General features: G+C 32.4%; 1 protein-coding gene across 1 annotated transcript in view; it reads right to left on the bottom strand.

Annotated features, from left to right (window-relative positions):
* Positions 1-19,156, bottom strand: part of CTNNA3 (catenin alpha 3) — a 1,601,008-nt gene that overhangs the window by 567,448 nt on the left and 1,014,404 nt on the right. The window contains exon 10 of the mRNA XM_049790484.1: positions 16,590-16,682. Coding sequence (XP_049646441.1) covers positions 16,590-16,682 — 93 coding nt within the window. The remainder of the gene's footprint in view (positions 1-16,589; positions 16,683-19,156) is intronic.

Here is a 19,156-nt window from a genome sequence, read left to right as displayed (position 1 = left end):
CGGTAGGATGTTTGCCTTGCATGTGGCCAACCCAGGACTGACAGTGGTTCGAATTCCGAATTAGTCCCCTAAGACTGCCAGGAGCAATTCTGAACAGAGAGCCAGGAGTAACCCTTGAGTGCTACCAGACGTGATTAAAAAAAAAAAAAGATATTAAAAAATCAATGAGTAAAGAAAAAAATTAAATAGCTTGAAATTAAAGAAAAATAAATTGTGTTTCTTCCTATATCTGTGAATAATATATTACCAGTTATTGGAGTATAAATCATGATCTTGTATTCAAAATACTTTCTGATTCATCTGAAGAGTTAAGAAAGGATTTTAAAAGTCTCTAAAAACTTATTTTCATTTTGGCATGCTATGGTGTCAATCAAATTTTAGTCTCAGTATTAAGCAAAATGTAAAATATTTATTAAATTTTTATGCAGATAGAATTGTTTTTTATCTGTCAGAAATAAATGTAATTATGGAATCAAAGATGTCCATGCCAAATTCCATGCTCAAGAGAATTTTAATCTTGTTCTAGATTCAATTAGAATTTGAAATTAACTCCATCTTTTCTTTTCATTGTGTCCACAATGTGCAGTTCTACAGGACATAATTGTGCAATTGCCAGTTTGGGAACCCAAAAAATATGATAAATAGGTTTCAAGAAAAAAATAATCATTGTCAAAAAGATGGAGTTCTCTGGCTATCTTATCACTTGAAAGCTGCAATCATGATATAGCTACAAATTTAGTATTGGTGCTATTGCATTTGATTACCAACTGTCCAAGCCAGAAAATTTATTTCGGAGAAAAAGAGCAATTGAAAAAGCTAAGGGGTGTCCTAATAGAAAAGCATCATCATTATTGAATCTGATTACAAACTAAGACAGTATATTTCTTTTGAAAGAAGAGAGATGATAAAGGATGTCAAAATAGTAAAGTATAAGCATTGTTAAATCTTAGTACAAACTCTCTAAGTCAGGATATTTATTTTGGAGAAAGAGAGGGAGAGCCAAGAAGTATCAGAATGGAAAAGAAAAGGTAAACTGAACTGGTTTAGAAGCATTCAAAAATATTGTGAGAGAGAAAAAAAAAAAGCATTACTCATTTAAGCATAAAGCAACAAATACAAAAGCCAGAGCACAAAAAAACAAAAACAGACATTTATTCCAGGACAATTACCTTATGGTACCCAGCTAATAATTATCAGCATATTAAATGTCGATTATAAAATATGCAAAAAAAAATCCTATGTCTTGATATAGTACAAAGTTCTGTCCAAAAATCTGAAAATAATAAGATCTGTAATTCATTCAGCAATTTGTCCAGATCTTTTCAATTTTGCCATTTATGGTCTCGCGAAGAATGTAATCTTTACTTCAAAAAAATGGCTTAGAGATGTAAAATAACTTGCCTGATGTTCCACCACTGGCAAGAGAAAGGTAAAATGTATACAGAATTTCTTAGAATTCCAGCACCTTTTCTCTCCCCTACCATGCCATTCTGCCTTTCCTCCACAAGATCTCCTAACAATATTTTGATTTCAGCAGGTAAAAATTCCTTTTTAACAAGAAAGTGGGCTGAAAGAAAATAACACTCTCATATAACTGTTATTCTCATATCCAGGAGTGTCTTATCTAACTAGTATACATGGCCAATAAGTCTTTAAATGTAGGTCAATATGAATGGTAATATTCTTGCTTTTAACCTGTGAAACATGATAATGAACAACAATAAAAATACATGGATCTAAGAGCAACACATCTGTACTGTGAAACCAGATGGCAGAACTGTGTAATCAATTATTTTGAAGCATTGACTCAGGCTTAAAACTGTCTAGAATTTATCCTTCTCTGGTTTACTTAATTTAACATTGTATATTCTAGATCCATTCATGTAGCTGCAAATTGCATGCTTGCATTATTTCTTACAACTATGTAATATTCCGTTGCAAGAATGTACCACATCTTTATGATCCACTTGCATGTTGTTGGACATCTAGGTGGTGGCGAGGAAGACTCATATCAGTCAGGTTTCAGGAGATATCAGTTTTATTCAAGGCCCTAGCCAACATGTGGCTCCTAAACTTAAACCTTTTATGCTGGGATCATAGTCAGCCCTGACAACTCAAGCTCTTTCAGCCATCTCCTTCCTGCTGCTTCTTCCTTACTCAATCTTTCTCCATATCCCCATCAATCTTCCTGCCCATGAGACAAACCTTTTGATACCTCCCAAGAACCCCTTCCAGAAATGGGCAGGTCTTACTAGCAGGCAAGGTTACAAAGAAAGAATGGGGGAAGGGGTAACAGCTTTTATTTGTGAAGAACTTCAAAAAGGATTCCTATAGCTTTTAGATCTATTTGATGTTCTTAGCCTTCTAGATTCTAAGAAAAAGGGGAAAGAAAAGAGAGAGGGATAAGGTAGAGAGGTGGAAAGAAAAGGGATTTTTCCTATCTAATGAGATTCCTATTTCATTTTGATAGCAACAATTGATGTCATATGTCCAATAATTTTCTGTTTATTTGTATGTATAAACTTTGCTATGGAGCTGAATGAGACGTATGAAGTAAAACTGAAAATATATTTTACAAAAATATTTTGTTTTGTTTACATCAAGTTTATGGTTTTTGGGGGTTCACATCCAGAACTTCTTAGAAGTTACTCTTGGTTTGGTTCTCAGGGACAACTTTTGATCACACAATGTGCTCACAAACATACAGGGTGTCAAGGATCAAACTCTGGTCAATGAGTAATGAAAGCTCCCTAGCCCTACATTATAGCTCAGGTCCCAATATTCTGTTTTAAAAGAAATGCTCACACATGCATTTTACATATCAATGCAACAGCAGCAAAATCTCCTCTCCCTTAGGAGAGAAAATTAGTGTAGGTCTGAATGGATCTCATCCATCAGAGATGAAAGCAGATTCCTTTCTACTGTTTTCATGGATAGGACATGAACTTTTAATTAAGACAAAGCATAAAATTGAAGATGTGGTAATATTAACAGAAATAATGGCAGCTGTGGAATCTCTTTTTAAACAGATGGTGTAGCATGTTTTGCTTCATCATTTTTTTCATTGCACTTGCCATAAGATAAGAATATTTAGAGAAAAAATAGTGTTAAAAAATAACACTAAAAGAGGGATAACCCCCCTATTTTGGAATGGTAATAAAACAAGTGAAAATAGTGTACTGCAATAAATTATTTTTGTTATTCCCATATATTTTCTCTATTTCTCTCATTTTTAACAACACAATAGGACAAAATAATTTTCAAGGTATTCAAAATACATTTAAAGGAATAATATATTTGAGTATATACATTTATACATGATGCTTAATGTTGTATATTGTCTAATATAATTCAAGAATATTGTTTCAATCAAATTGCAATTAAAATAGTTGCAATGTGTAAGGGCCAGGGTGATAGTACTATGGGTAGGGTATTTGCCTTCAGAGTGGCTAATCTGTAATTAAATCCCTGGCACACCGTATGGTCCCAAAAGCCAACTAAGATATATGAGAACAAAACCAGAAATAAACCCTGATCCTTGCCAAGTGTGCCCTCCAAATTATATAAATGATTAAAAAAATAAAATAATTACGATGTATTTGACTTTTGCTTTGAGTTCATGAGGTTTAAGAATTTTATGTCTTAAGGGATGAGAGCGGTAGAACAAGTGGTAGGGCATTTGCCTTGCATGCAATTGACCCAAGCCAGGGGTGATTTCTGAGTCCTTAGCCAGGAGTAACCTGTGAGCATCAAATGGGTGTGGCCAAAAAACAAAATAAATAAATAAAAATATAAATAAATAAATAAATAAAATCTATAAAATGATTCTGTTTATTTTCTAAAAGAGTAGGATGAATATATAATGAACAAGAAAAGGAGAATGAATTAGGAATTCAATCTTATTTGATTCAGTATGAGAAATTTCATAGCATAAAATTTCAACTGATATTATTTTCTAAAATAGTTGTAACATAAAGAAATAATGATAAGAATAAGTCTATGACTTTGCTAGTAGTGCTTCAAATTAGGTAAAAAGATGCCTCCCAGTTTCTTGTTTTTCAATATGGATTTGGCTATCCTAGGTCTGTTATGCTTTCACACAAATTTTGTAATTGATTGTAATTGACTTGTAATTGATAAGTCCTTAAAAAATATTGTCTGGTTTAAATAGGGGTTGCATTGAATCTATATGGTAGTTTAGCTAAGATGGTCATTTTGATGATACTGACTCTTCCAATCCATGACCATGGAAAGTTCTTCCATTTCCTTAGGTCTTCTTCAATGTCTTAAGTGTTTGTAAGTTTTCATGATAAAGATCTCTTACCTCTCCTGCAACCTAGGTTGATTTCTAGGTCCATGATAGTTTTTGAAACTGTTTTAAATAGGATAAACTCTTTGATCTCTTTCTCCTATGAGTTGTTATTTGTACAAAGGAATGTAACTGTTTTATGTTTCGACTTTCTAGCTGGCAACTTTGCTGTATTGGTATATTTCTAGGAGCAATTTTGTGGACTCTTAAGAGTCTTTGATGTATATCATCATGTCATCTGCGAATAAAGATAATTTTACTTCCTCTTTTCCAATTTAATTTCCTTCTCTTGTCTTATTGCTATTGCAAGGACTTCTAATACTATGTTGAATAAGAGTGGAGACAGTGAACATCCTTGCCTATTGCCTGACTTCAGTGGAAATGCTTTCAGATTTGCCATTAATACTGCTTGGCTGTGAGCTTTGTAGATATGGCTGCTACTATGTTGAGGAATCTTTTGTCCACACCTATTTTTCTGTGTGTTTTATTCACAAATGGTTTTGGATTTTATCAAATGCTTTCTCTGCATCGACTGAAGGGATCATGTTGTTTTTATCTTTTCTTTTACTAATGTGGTATATTATGTTCATTGATGTCTGTATATTGAACCATCCTTGCATGGCTTAGATGAAACCCATTTGCTCATGATGTATATCTTTGTGATGTGTTGTTGGACTTGGCTTGCTAAGATGTTATTAAGGATTTTTACATTAATATCCATCAGTGAAATTGGGCTGTAGTTTTCTTTCTTAGTAGTACCTCAATCAATTTTGGGAATGCTGACTGTGGTTTCGGTGAAATCGCTGCTTGTGCAAAGGAGAACTGACTTCATCAGTATTGTTTAATTATAATGTCCTTTGTGAAAATAAGCTGCCTTAGAAGGTTGGACAATTGCTGTCAACAATCATTTAGAGAACTTCAGTTCCTCAGAATTGGGCTTAGAGAAACATAAACCATAATGTTTGCTTCCCCCCTTTTGGGGACCTTCAGTGAAAAATGTAGATCAGAAAATAATATCAATGTACACTAAAGGAAGAATAATTACTTAAGTTACAAAAATGATATTCCAAAAAATGAGGAAATATCATGTGCTTTGAAGAACAATGTGCTGGTAAGCTGAAGAGAGAGCACAGATGTTTATTTTCCATGTGGATGACTAGGGTTCAATCTCCAGCATTAGTTGATCCCCAAAACACTACCGAGATTGACCCTTGCACAAGCATAGTCTGAGTAGTTTGGGCTTCTTTTTCTTTTTCTTTTTTTTTTTTGATAGGGGGGTGTACCCGGCTGCTCTCAAGGGTTACTCTGGCTCTGCTCTCAGAAAATGCCCCTGGCAAGTTTGGAGGACCATATGGGATGCCAGGGATTTAACCCATTTCTGTCCCATGTTGGCCAGATGCAAGCCCTACAGCTGTGCTATCACTTTAGCCCCTGCTAAGTAATTCTTGAACTAAGCTAGGTATGATCCCAAAACAAGGCAAAACAACAATGGCAATAATGAAATAATAGCCTGAAGCTGACAAAACAAATAATAAAATTCTAGAATATATGAAGATGGAAATTTATTGCTAGATACATTCTAAAGAGAAGCCATCTCTTTGTTATGTCTTTCTTTTCCATTGTTAAACTGCACTGACACTAAAAAAAATTTATTTTGATATGGAACTGAAATCTACCTCTCTTTAATATCCACCCTCTGCCTCTTTTCAGTTCTTGGTTACTCTAAATTTCCTTGTGGCAGTATTTCAATGTCAGAAATAATATTACCATTCAATAGTCCCTTTATTCTGAAAATTATGATAAAGATTTAATGTTCTTATAGTTGATTCCTATTATATGCTATATTTGTTAACATTCTCAAAATATAATATCATAAAATTATCAAACAATTAAATATATAAAAACATAAGTTTCTTTGGTCTGGATTCTATATTACTATAAATACAAGATCAATTAAGTTTATTTTCCAAGAACCTATATTACTTTTACAAGTCTTATTAAGCTTTAGAATGTTTTGTTTTACTTTCCATAAATGCCATTCAAGAAAATTCTCCAAAAATTTACAAATATAATGTGCATTTAATCTTAATAAAGATCTTATTGCTGTGAAATATAACTTAAGTTTAGGCTCATTTTTTGAGTTTGGTAATATTTGGTGACTCATGAATTGATCATTCATAACAGTAACTTTTTGTTACCATTAACCACTGACTTGTTAACCATGAATTTGGTAATCATATTTCTTGGTCAAGGGACATATATAATAATCTATTTTCAAAGAGATATTGTGAGAATACAAATGACCTAATAGAGAGAAAATATAACTTCAAAATATACTAAATATTTTCCTCTAAACAATATAAATATTTGAAAAGTACATAAATAAAAATTCTCCTTCAGGACAAAATTGATCTTGTTGAAATATTTTGTGTTAACCTCCTTTTATTGTACATAATCAGCCTCCATTTTTCGATCCTGAACACAAAGATACAATTGGAGATCTTGTTAAATAAGTGTCAGCAAACTAGGAGCGATCTCTGAGTGCATAGCCAGGAGTAACCCCTAAGAGTCACCAGATGTGGCCCAAAAACAAAACAAAAATAAACATTTGAACGAGAACTTGGAGGATCATTCATCAGAGTTGAATAAAGGTAGAAGTAGGAACATGTGACAAGTGTGTCAGAATTAAATAAATTTAGTTTTGGTAACTCTAAGTGTGAAACCCAGATCAAATGGCCAAAGAATCTGAGCATTTTTTAGAAAGGAAAAAATGCAAAATTCAGCATTAGACCTGCTGTATTTACAGTGTGATATACTGGTAAATAATATACATTGGGCATCTCCCTGGGATGCTCAGAGAAAAACCAAACTCAGATTCTGTGATATTGGCTTACATTTTGGAATCATTTCCCCTGAGCTAGCTCACCGTGCAATCTGCTTTCTTACATGGAGATCTATACTCTTCAATTGGCACCAGATCTGTGAAAATTTCTTTCCAAAATGGTTTGCCTCACTATTATATTATTTATACAATCTCTTTCACTACACATTTTCAGCTAAGAAATAAAATGATAATAATAGCAGAACATAGGGCTGTTGAGAATGGAAAAATACTTCAGTAAAAGAAAAATTTTATATAGCACTAAAATTCTTTTTTTTTTTTTTTGTTTTTTTGGCCACACCCGTTTGATGCTCAGGGGTTACTCCTGGCTAAGCGCTCAGAAATTGCCCCTGGCTTGGGGGGACCATATGGGACGCTGGGGGATTGAACCATGGTCCTGATCCTTGGCTAGCGCTTGCAAGGCAGACACCTTACCTCTAGCGCCACCTCACCAGCCCCAGCACTAAAATTCTTAAAACAGGCTATTGGATACACAGGGATTGGAGATAGTACAGCAGGTATTGTGCTTTCCGTGCGCACTGGGTTCAATCCCCTGCACCATATAGAAGGTGCTTCAAGCCCCTATCAAAAGTGATCCCTTAGCTAAAATTTCATCCCTGAGCACTGGAGGGAGTAGTCCTCCCTCCAAACAAAGCAAAAACCTGGCTACAGATATATTTTCATTTTCATTTGATTCTCCTTTCATCATTTTAGTGGGTATGGGTGATCTTTACATGCATTTAAAAAAATTAGAAGACCTAATAATAAACATTTCCAAATTTTCTCCTTTCTTCCAAACTTATGCCTTACCTGTTCACATATTAATAGAACATTTCCAACATCCTCTACCATCTACCAGCATCATTTAAATACCTTTTATTTGTAGGTTATAGTATAGGTGAAAGGGTGAAAATAATGTGCAGTATAGAAGTATTAATTTTCCAGTATCAATATACATAGTTACTGACAACCTCCACCACAAAATGCCCTCTCCTCCATTCCTGTGGCCACTCTGCTCCAACTTTTCTTCCTCCCGCCTTGCGTCCCATTATTTGTTAATTGACAGTATTGATTTTGGTACATATTTTTTTATCTCCCTTAGTATTTACAGCACATATGCTAAAGACCCTCCATATGTCCCCATATTATTTCTCAGCAGCCTACTCATTACCCCCATGTTTTTCCTCTAGCATACATAATCTACCACTCTTGGTTCTACATTCTAGTACTGATGAATATTAAATATCTCCTAAGGATCTACCAAAAATATCTAACAGTTCTGATGTGTGAAGGAAAGAATGTGTAACACCTATTTTGGTCCCTATGTCATCCAGAGCGAATACTTGACCTCTGCCATCAACTTCAACCAGCTGGTTTTTAAATACTGGTTGATTTCTATAGTTTAATTACAAATTTTCCTGGCTTGAGTATTTTGGCTTTTATAATCATTATTTAAATGTTATTTCTAGAATAATTTCCAATAATCTTCTAATTTACTCAATTGATTCCTTTTTCAATTCCATCTCAAATTCATTCCTTCAAAGCACATTTGTGAGGATGCCAGTAACTATTCGAACCTGCAATGGCTTACAATATTTTAGTAACTTCCAAATTAAAATTCGTCTACTTGTTAGTAAATAATACAAGCTATATTTTGACCATGTACACATTCTTTCCTTGTGGTACAACGTGTATCTGACTAGCTCTCAAATAAGGCAATATTGTCTTAAGTGCCATTGGAAATACAAAGCTATTACAAAGACTAAGCTGGTAGATGCTGGATTGTGTATATCCTGTTCTGCATTCTGGGTTTTCTGTCATTAATACCTCACCACTGTGACTGTCCCATATCATAAAGAATTATTCTATACAAAATGTCAGATGCTTCTCAGCTAAGAAATAATTAAGACTCAAATAAAAGCAATCATTTGTTTTCTTTTAAACCTGCTATGTACTTTGCTCCTCTGTTCCCAGAATTTCTCAAATATTCAAATATTTAATATCAATTCAAATATTAATTATACAATAAAAATATCCATTTATTTTCTTTGGGTGGGTGAGGGTATAATACCCAGTAGTTTTTAAGATTTAATCCTGGCTTTGTGATTAGGAATAACTCCTGGCAGAGTTCTGGGGACCATTTTGGTACTAGGGTTGAACCCAAGCTTGCCCTACCCACTAGACTATCGATTTGGCCCTAGATTTATTGCCTTTCTGATTTTTCATTTGCATTTTCACTTTGAATTTGCTACCTGACATAAATTCTCATCTAATCTCTATTAGATCAATTCTATGCCAATTCTAATATCAGTTCTAGTGCTTTCTCTTCTTACTTGATATAAGCAAATTTCATTAATGTTCTTTTCTCTGACTAGAATAGCCAAATTGGCACAGATTTTTTTATGCAACTGTGTTCAATAGTATAGCACACACTGAGTGCAATATTACATCACATGCCATATTGGGAAACAACCCATGATTGCACACCTCATTTAAACAAGGGCTCTGATGAAAACAGATTAGTTTATAATTAATTCTGATAAAAATCTTGCCTTGTCCTACATCTGATTTTTACTTAGTTCTGGCTACCTACTTTTAAGTAATTCAGTTTATTTCTCTACAACCCCCCTTTTATTTTAATTATAACTATGATTTCTGTAAGTTCTACATTTTCTTCTAAGAAGCCCTGCCTAAGATAAAGCACTGTTCAGTTTTAAGCCTGCCAATAATCCTTAGAATTGTTTTACTGATTATTTTTTGCATTTATGCTCCTGACTCAACATACCTTCAGAAAAGTTTCTGGTAGTAGAACCTATTTGTTGAGGTAAGAAATTCTTGTAATAGAAAGAGTGGCTGATTATTTTATTGAGACAAGGTACTGATGAATATAGTACTAAACCACACACAGAGCTTAATTTCCAGAATTGGAAAAGAACAGTATTCATATCCGTACTCAAGTATTATCTTTCATATATGTATGATTACATTTAAAGAAACAAAATAATCCTAAGCTTTTAGGTGAAATGACTCAGTACTTCGTTCTTGAGGATGAAATTATAACATTTTAAAAACTACCAAGTAAGTCTAACCCTTCTATATAGTAGTAAATGAATTTTGTCTTCAAAAGCATTTTCTGCCATTTCAGAAGGAAAAATAAGTATAATTATCAAATAAACTGACTCCTCTGTTGTTTAACTTCAAAAGGAACATCCATAATCTCCTACAGAAGATGAGAGCAAACGTATCTGGTTCTCCAGTGCAAAATACCTCGAAAATTAAGTGCTTCCAATTCGCAGATTTGACAACTTCTCAATCACAAAAATAAATAAAAAACATACAAATCTACACATATTTTTCCATTTTAAAAGAAACATTTCAGTACCCTTACTGTGTCATATCCTAAATGCAGTAAAATATTATCAGAACTTAATCAGAACAAGTTGTCTTTATAACAAAATGATCCTGTGTATGCAGAGTGAGATAATGCCAGTCACTTCACATGAGTCATACTTCAAGTAAGACAGAGTCCTATAGGAACATTTATTCGCTTTGGTTAGAAATTGTCACTTTCTCCCTTCCTAGAAAACAAAGTAGAATGTGGCTTAAGTAGCATTGGCTTTCAGCCAGCACCAGAGTCTGTGATATAAAGTCAGTTCATTCAGTTGTAATCATTTACTCCATGGATAGATCTTGAGGATTCCTTCAGATAGTTAAATGGTCAGAGATTGTGGATGCATTGCATACTGGAAGTCCAATGCCCAGCATCTCAATGTCACTCCAGTTCAACTGGGAGCCACCAAGGAGCACAGATTCAGGGTAGCCCCTGAACACTTACAGATGTGCATTCAAAAGAAAATCTATATATGTATACCCATATAAAGGGAGCCAAAATTTCATACCCTTGTAGAGGTTATATATTTGTATGAAAATGTAGTAAATCAGGGTCTAGGAAGATAATACAGCAATAGGGGCTAGCATTAGTTTCATATTAGTTTGATCAACCTTATCCTATATGATTCAACCACATCCTATATGATCCCCTGAAACGACCAACAGTAATTCCTTAGCACAGAACTAGGATTTAACCCTAAGTACATCTAGGTATAGCTTCAAAACAAACCAAAAAAAAAAAAAAAGCAGGTAAATACATTTAAATTCAGGTGATCTCCAGTTAACATTGTTTCTCCAATACTTTATTCTTTTTAATACTTCACACATGATTTTGTCTGGGACAACCACACTTTCTCCTTATTATTTGACAAATCCAAAATCTTTGTAAGTGTTTAGAGATTCCCATTAAGAAATATATACAAATGCATCCTCAAGGATTTTATTAATAATAAACTAGATGTCCTAGAAAGTTTGTTAAACATTATGATGAGATGAAAATACAAGAACATATAATAAATTTTGTCTCAAACGTAGCATCTATTATAAATTAAATTCAACATTTGTGAACATATTAAAATTAATTATAAGCACATTGACCATACAAAATATTTTCTAGATATTTTTACCATAATGTTTGCTAAAGAATAATAATTGTAAAAAGAACTTTAATTATTATCTAATACCTCTACTAGGCTATAATAAAATTCTATTTCCAACAGTGAGGACATAATTTATTTGATTTTTGTTTAAACAATTTCAGTTAGTAGTAAGATCTGACTGATATTATTTTTCTGCCTGGATCTTAGGTTTCTGGCAGTTTGACCAATGCTTGGGCAAACACCTTCCAATCAAGTAGACATTCCCCCTGGTCCTCAATTTTATAAAGCAATTACAATAATTACTTTAAAGTTGTAAAAATGTTACCTGTGCCATACTACTAATTTACATACTTTGGTTATCTAAATGAGTTCTTTTAATTTTCCAGATATTTTTCAAGGCAAACTATTGTTTTAAAGGAAAAATGGTAAATACAAATAACTAACTTAGGTTTGAGAAATAATGTCTCAAGTAAATAAATAATAATATTTTTATAAAATAAAATTATTTGATGAATATGGATAGTAAAAAAGCATATCAATTTCAAGTTAAAATAAATACATTTTTACGTTAATGGGAACAAAATTCATGAAACTGACCTAACTATTACATACAATGAAAATGTTTTCATGTATATCTAGTTTACTGAACTAAATAATAAATGTTCCTTTCAACTTCAAATCCAGCTGCTTTTGATAAGCAAAGTTTTCCCAAGACAATTGTGAAATATATTTTACTAACCCCAAATTCTCATTTTCTGTCTACTACTGTCATGTTAGAATTTATGAGTTTTTTATACACTCATGTTGAGAAACTTCAATGATATTTTTATTTTTGTGTCATATGCAAATAGACCTCCATACTTTAAAATACTGACTAAAATGAAATGATGGTTATTCTATGAATAGTTTTATCTTTCCACTAGGTCATGTTCAAAAACCTTTAGTGCTCCAGCAATGCTATTATTTAGATCACATTTATCTCCTTTATATAAAAGGCAGATTTATTATAGGACCTCAGAATTGGACATTGAAGCTTATAGGCCAATGTTCCACCAGAGATCAGTACCTTATATACAATAGCTTGGTCAAATGGTCATCCTTCTAGTGTAGAAATGTTTCTTGCTTTGAAAAACTAAAAATGTCTTTTACACCCAACAAAGCTCAGTGCTTTTCATAATAATGTCAGAAAACTCATTTTATATTAAGATGATATTTTTTGCTTCTCTCTGCTCACCAGGTATACTTCTGCCCCTCTGGAACATTCAGAATATATCTTCCACATCACACACATAGCCACTAGGAGATGTCATGGCAGTAAGCCTGATTGCCCATGTCTTACTCCACCCACCAGACTCAAAATATCCTGTTACTTTTATGAGTCTTTTCATGATGTAGCTTCATGCCATTATTTCAGACATCCTCCGGTAAAAATGTTTCAAGTGTCAACCCTTTTTTAAAGTATAACACATACCACTACACAAAGTGTTATAGTTGTTTTCCTTGAGGCACAGTAAAAATCAGGTTGTTTCCAACGCACTAAAAATTTGGCGAATTCAATCATATTTAACAACCCGCAACTCATGATGGCATTGTGTTTGTTCAATATGATTCACCCTGGAAATCTTATTTTTTAATGGATTGGACGTTGTTTATAGTTTATTAAAATAGCTACTTGTGGTGAAAGTCAAAGAAATAAAAGAAAAAATGGAGTGTCAATACATTACTTTGTCCTCACTCCCACTCAATTTCTGAATGCAAACTCTGTTAATACTTCTGTGAGAAGCTTTTATAATAAAATAGGATGACAATATACATCATTTTTGTAAGAAGTGGGATAATACAATACACTAAAAAACTAAAAATTCATCTTTTTACTTACTGTTTTTGAAATTATCTGCTACATATATTTAGGTGAATTTTCATTTTTACAATTACATTTTAAGGTTCATAAAATCCTTTTTCAAGGTCAAGAGACAGTTCAAAGTCTGAAGACAGGGAGCATTTGTCAGTTTACATGAGGCCTTAAGTCTGACTTTTGGCATCATAGGAACCCCAACTATTTCTAGGTAGATAGACTTGCTAGATCCTGAGAACCATCATTGTGGCTCTATGGTCAACAAAATGCAAAGCATTCATGTGTCTCAAAACTAAATAATGTCCAAACCACACAGCAAACTGAGTGACCACCAGGCATTTAAGCACAGTTTGGAAGCCCCTACTCAAAAGACTAAATGCATTGTTCATAGATATTTCTACAGATGCATACTTAGAATTGTACCATAAACTTTTAGATATAAAATAAGTGGGTATAATATGTTTTTCATTTGAAAACCTACCAGGAAACTGGAACTTATACATAATTGTACATACCTAGTAATAAAAGTGCACTCCCATTGTGCTGCTGACATAATTTCAGAGTAAGCCAAACTGAAATATATTATCTCAAACAATTTAATATGGAAATGGTAAAAATGGTTCTGGAACATACTTTGATAAAAAAAAATATATACCATATTTGTTTTTTCTATCAGTTATACCATACTGTGAATTTAAATTAACATTGCTACCATCTAGAATCTCCAAGTCTTTTGGAGTCTAAATGTTTGCTAAATTACATTTTTTCTATTTCCCAATCATGAGTATAAAGTTTATACCTTTTCATATTTTGTATGGGTATAAAGAGTCAGTCTATATTGTAAAATATCCTAATTTATTGAGACAATGTTTTAAGAAATATCTCTAATTTATCTCTAATTTATCTCTAATTTATCTTAAAGTGATGATTTTAAGAACACAATTAGAAAATTTAACTCAAATCACTCGTTGAGTACTGAAATCAACTTGGTCAAATTCAGGTCACTCAACTCCACTCACTAGTAGCAGTCTTATTCTTAGGATATGTAGTACAGCTATAGAGTAATAAACAGTGACTAAGGAAAACGAAATATAATCATATGCATTCAATGTATCTTAATATTGAAAAACACAGTAATAAATTATAATTTTAAGCATATCATACATTTTAAAAGAAATAAATATGGTTGTGGAGATCTGATAAGGTATAATTGAAAGGATAACTTTAAAAAATGCTAATATTTGAGCTAATATCACAAACTAAACATGAAAGAGCTTATGTGGCATATAGTGAAAAGACACTGGAAAATTTAACATGTGAAAACTTCATCAATGTGAAAGGGCCTATTGTGTTCTAAAAGCAAAGATCTCCTCATTTATAGGAGAAAGTCTAAGAGGTCCAACTCACACACACACACACATATGTATATACATCTATATACATATATAGTAGGGCTAGAAGTAAAGCAGATGTTTATAAAAGTGAGATATACAAATATGCACACTTTATTTATTTGTTTGTTTGGGGCCACACCAGATGGTGCTCAGGGATTACTCCAGACTCTGTTTATACATTTTCATAATGGACCTAGGAATGTATATGCAAGCTGAAGATCAAACTTGGGCAGTTGTGTGCTAGGAAAACACTATACTGTAGTTCCAACCCTAAATATTTTCAAATTAATTAAAGAGTAAAGAAAAATAACTGTTTTGATGAACAACTTTAGACTTTTATATACAATTATTAGGGCATTCTAAATATAATCATGAAAATCATAATAGATGATACGTTTGTAATTCAAGAGAAAAATAATAGTGACCTATGTTAAGATGCTGACTGATTGGAGGGAAGAATGTTCATAAATGTAAGACATTTATTTTTAGTGATAGTATTTTTTAGTTTATTAAAATGTAAAAACAGTCATTAGAACCATTAGACATTAGGCATCATAGGAAAATATTTTAGTCCATTTTTTCACTTTGTACAATGTAGAGAAATCAGAAGTATCTTGGAAGAGCCAAAATGACTTAGTCACTCGAGACATCAGTGTAGTCTACTCCTTTAAGTTTTGAAGAAAAACTGGCAGCAATTGCAAGCTTGCAAGCCCTTGATTCCACTTCTCCTTGGTTTTCACTTGTTAATCAAAATTAAGTCCAAAGATTCTATCTCCTTTATGTTTTCTCAAGAGATAAGCCAAGAATTCACTTGAAGCAAAATTATACTTTCTGTAGATGACCAGACATTTAGTAACAAATCATGATTATATTTTATAGATTTAGAATATTGTGATATTGACAAATATAATTATCTGTTATTTCTTGATTATTTTCAAACAAAATAATATGGGTTCATGTCTCCTAAGTCAGGACTCCTAGTCCAATTGAAAATAATGAGTTGCTCACAAAAAGTTTTTAAAACTTCTGAGATTTCTGAGAAGTAATTTTTGTCTTTCCAAATATATCATACCTTGATTTTTAAAATTCACTAATATTCTACTTTTTTTACTTTAAGATTTTCAAATGACACATTATTTTCAAAATGCTGCTTTGATTTCAACCTATATTTTCTTCTATCAAAAGTCTGTTACGGACCTTTAAAGAATGTTCTCAGATTAGGTAAGTATTAAAGAATAAATGATGATCTTATAATAATTCAGTCCTAAATGTTTAAAATACAAAGTTTTGGAGCTGGAGTGAGAGCATGGTGTAGGACGTTAGCCTTTCATGCTGCCTACCCAAAATGGACTCAGGTTCAATTCTCGGGTTCAATCCCATATGTCCCCTGAGCCATCCAGGAGCGATTTCTGAACACAGAGCCAGGAGTAACCCCCTGAATGCCTCCAGATGTAGCCCCACCCCCCCCCCAAAATAAAGAATAACAATAAGACAATGTTTAATATATTTCCATATGTATAACATTCTAAATAATTAGAATATATAAACATATATAATAATATATAGCTACACTACTATATATGTGTGTACATATATGCATATATATCTTACAATACAACTTTATAAGTGGTTTAATGAGACAGAATATCAGTAATCCTACCTGTGGACATAAAGTTTCCAGATGATTGGCTGCAGTTTGGACAATTTTAATCCCATCTTCATTTGTTGACATGGAACAAGCAAGATTTGCCACCTTAAATGTAAAACAAAATAACAGAGAATATTTCAAGGTTTTTTGTTTTTGTTTTGTTGTTGTTGTTTTTTGTTTTTTTTTTGGGGGGGTCGCACCCTGCAGTGATCAGGAGTCACTCAGGTTGTGTGCTCAGAAACCTCTCCTGGCAGGCTTGGGGAACCATATGGGATGCCAGGATTCGAACCATCATCTGTCTGCGTGCAAGGCAAATGCAATATCACTGTGCTATCTCCCTGACCCTAATATTTTTGATTTTAAGGAAATAAAGGAACATTAGTTCTAGATATGTAAGATATATTCAGGGAATCTACTGAAGCAAAAAATTAATAAATTTCACTTTTATAGGAATATTGTTGAGTGAATCAGCAGACCTACATAATTTATGTCAGCATAAAACCCTAAAGAAGTAACTTATGGTTTCTATTGGCCTGATAAGAAGGTTTATCTATGAATTAAATGCAAATATTTTGTTGGAGACATATATTGCAGCTGTCTTTAGCTTTGTAATTGGTTTATTATTCCCAAAGGTTTATCATAAATGGTTAAGAAAATCAGGCATAATTATAAATTTATTCATGCTTTATTCAGTATCAAGCAAACAAAACTGAGCATTTAAAATAAAATTAAATGCTTCCTGTCATGATGGCCTTTAAAGCTTTATGAAAACTGATGTACTAAGAGTCCAATTTGATTCAAACAATAGCAACTTACATATTTTATTATTGCTTTTACATATATGTGCTTTTGAGATTTACACTATCAGATATTTCCTTTCACCTTCTATCCCAATTTTATTCTCCTCCTATATCGTCTTAAGGCATTTTTTCTATTGTCAAATATTTGTTTTCATATGCTTTTGTAACCTTATTATATTTAGATAGTCTATTATATTCATAAATAAATTCATTAACATACACATTAGTGAAATAATTTAATTTTTCTTCAAAATTATTTATTTCACTTTTTATGATATAGATCTTTTTGTTGAAAATGAAAAAATATTAATTTATATTTGATGGGGACTTCCCATCTAGTATTAAAGAGTCCTGGAGTTCCCATTCACAGTTCTCAGCTATTATTGAGGTATTTGTGATATCTGGGTCATTGAATGATGTCATTAGTGTCAAAATATTATGATTTCTGAAGGGTCGGGGTGAGAATTTGTAGCAGCATATTTAAAACCTACATAATAAATATTATTCATATACAATGTTATTTCACACTTAATAGACTAACTAGTATATATATATATATATATATAAAACTGTTCATGCAATGGTAAATCGAAAAATTTGACAGTCCTTAATCTGATAGTCATGTACATGTCTAACATCTACTCTCCACTATATTATCTATTGGCTCTCAAATTTTACTTTTTTTTTAATTTTGGGGGACACATCCAACTAAGATATTCAAGATATTCAAAGTTATTCAAGAGTCGAGGCTCTGTGCAAATGAGAAACCCCTTTTCCGAGCTTATCTAGAGTGCTAGGGACTTCAGCTGGAGAACTTGAGATATAAGGCAGTGTCATAACCTCTGAACTATCTCTGTGGTCCAGGTTTTTCTCCTTTTAAAAGAAGAGTATTCCATTTTAAAATTTTTTATTTTAATTATTTAACAATGGAACTTCAAATAATTTTAAGTATTAAATATCATAAATACCACTATACTAAACATCAAGGAGGTAAAATATTTTGCTTGAAAGCATTTGTATTCTTTAGATAGATAAGCAGAAGTGGGTTTGCAAATCCTATGGCATCTTCATTTTATTACAGAGCCTTCAAGGATTTTTCAGAATAGTTGTTCTAATTAACATTCTCACCAACAGTCCATGAGTTTCTTTTATTTTTTTTCCCCCTCTTTCTCCAGCACTGGTTGTTTTGCTACTTTTTTTTTGGTAAGCCATTCTCACAGGTGGTAGGTAATAATAGTCTTCATTGCACTTCTCTGATAGCCAGCGATGATGATATTTTTATATGTGATTGGCCACCTATAAGGCCTCCTTGGAGAAGTTTGATTCAAATCTTCTGTGTGTTCTTTGAATGTTTTAGATTTTGTTGTTGATTTGTATGAATCCTTTCCTTTATATAACTTCAATACTAACCCCTTATGTAGAATGTGTAAAAGTTTTCTCCAAAATAAATAAATACAGTCATGTCCATTCCCTATGCCCAATATTATAATATATAATAATATATTTTTAAAATATTTAATAATATTAATAATATTTAAAAATAATATATTTTTAATGCCAAGAAAGATGCACGCGAAGTTATTTTGCCTCTGTGAACCTCACTCTATCCCTGATGCTAGCATGTGAGTGTTTGTGTACAGAGGCAGGGTTTCCAGTGATTTACAAACTAGGTCATTTTTTATTAATAATATATTTTTATTTTAAACATAGAGGCTTACAGATCTTTGACAATAATATTTTAGGTACATATTAACATAAAATCATGGGAATTCCCATCAG

Source organism: Suncus etruscus, chromosome 17 (assembly GCF_024139225.1).
Source record: "Suncus etruscus isolate mSunEtr1 chromosome 17, mSunEtr1.pri.cur, whole genome shotgun sequence".
In the NCBI taxonomy this organism is placed as follows: Eukaryota; Metazoa; Chordata; class Mammalia; order Eulipotyphla; family Soricidae; genus Suncus; species Suncus etruscus.
The sequence above is the reverse complement of the archived record's forward strand: the minus strand, read 5'-3'. Positions and strand labels throughout refer to the sequence as shown.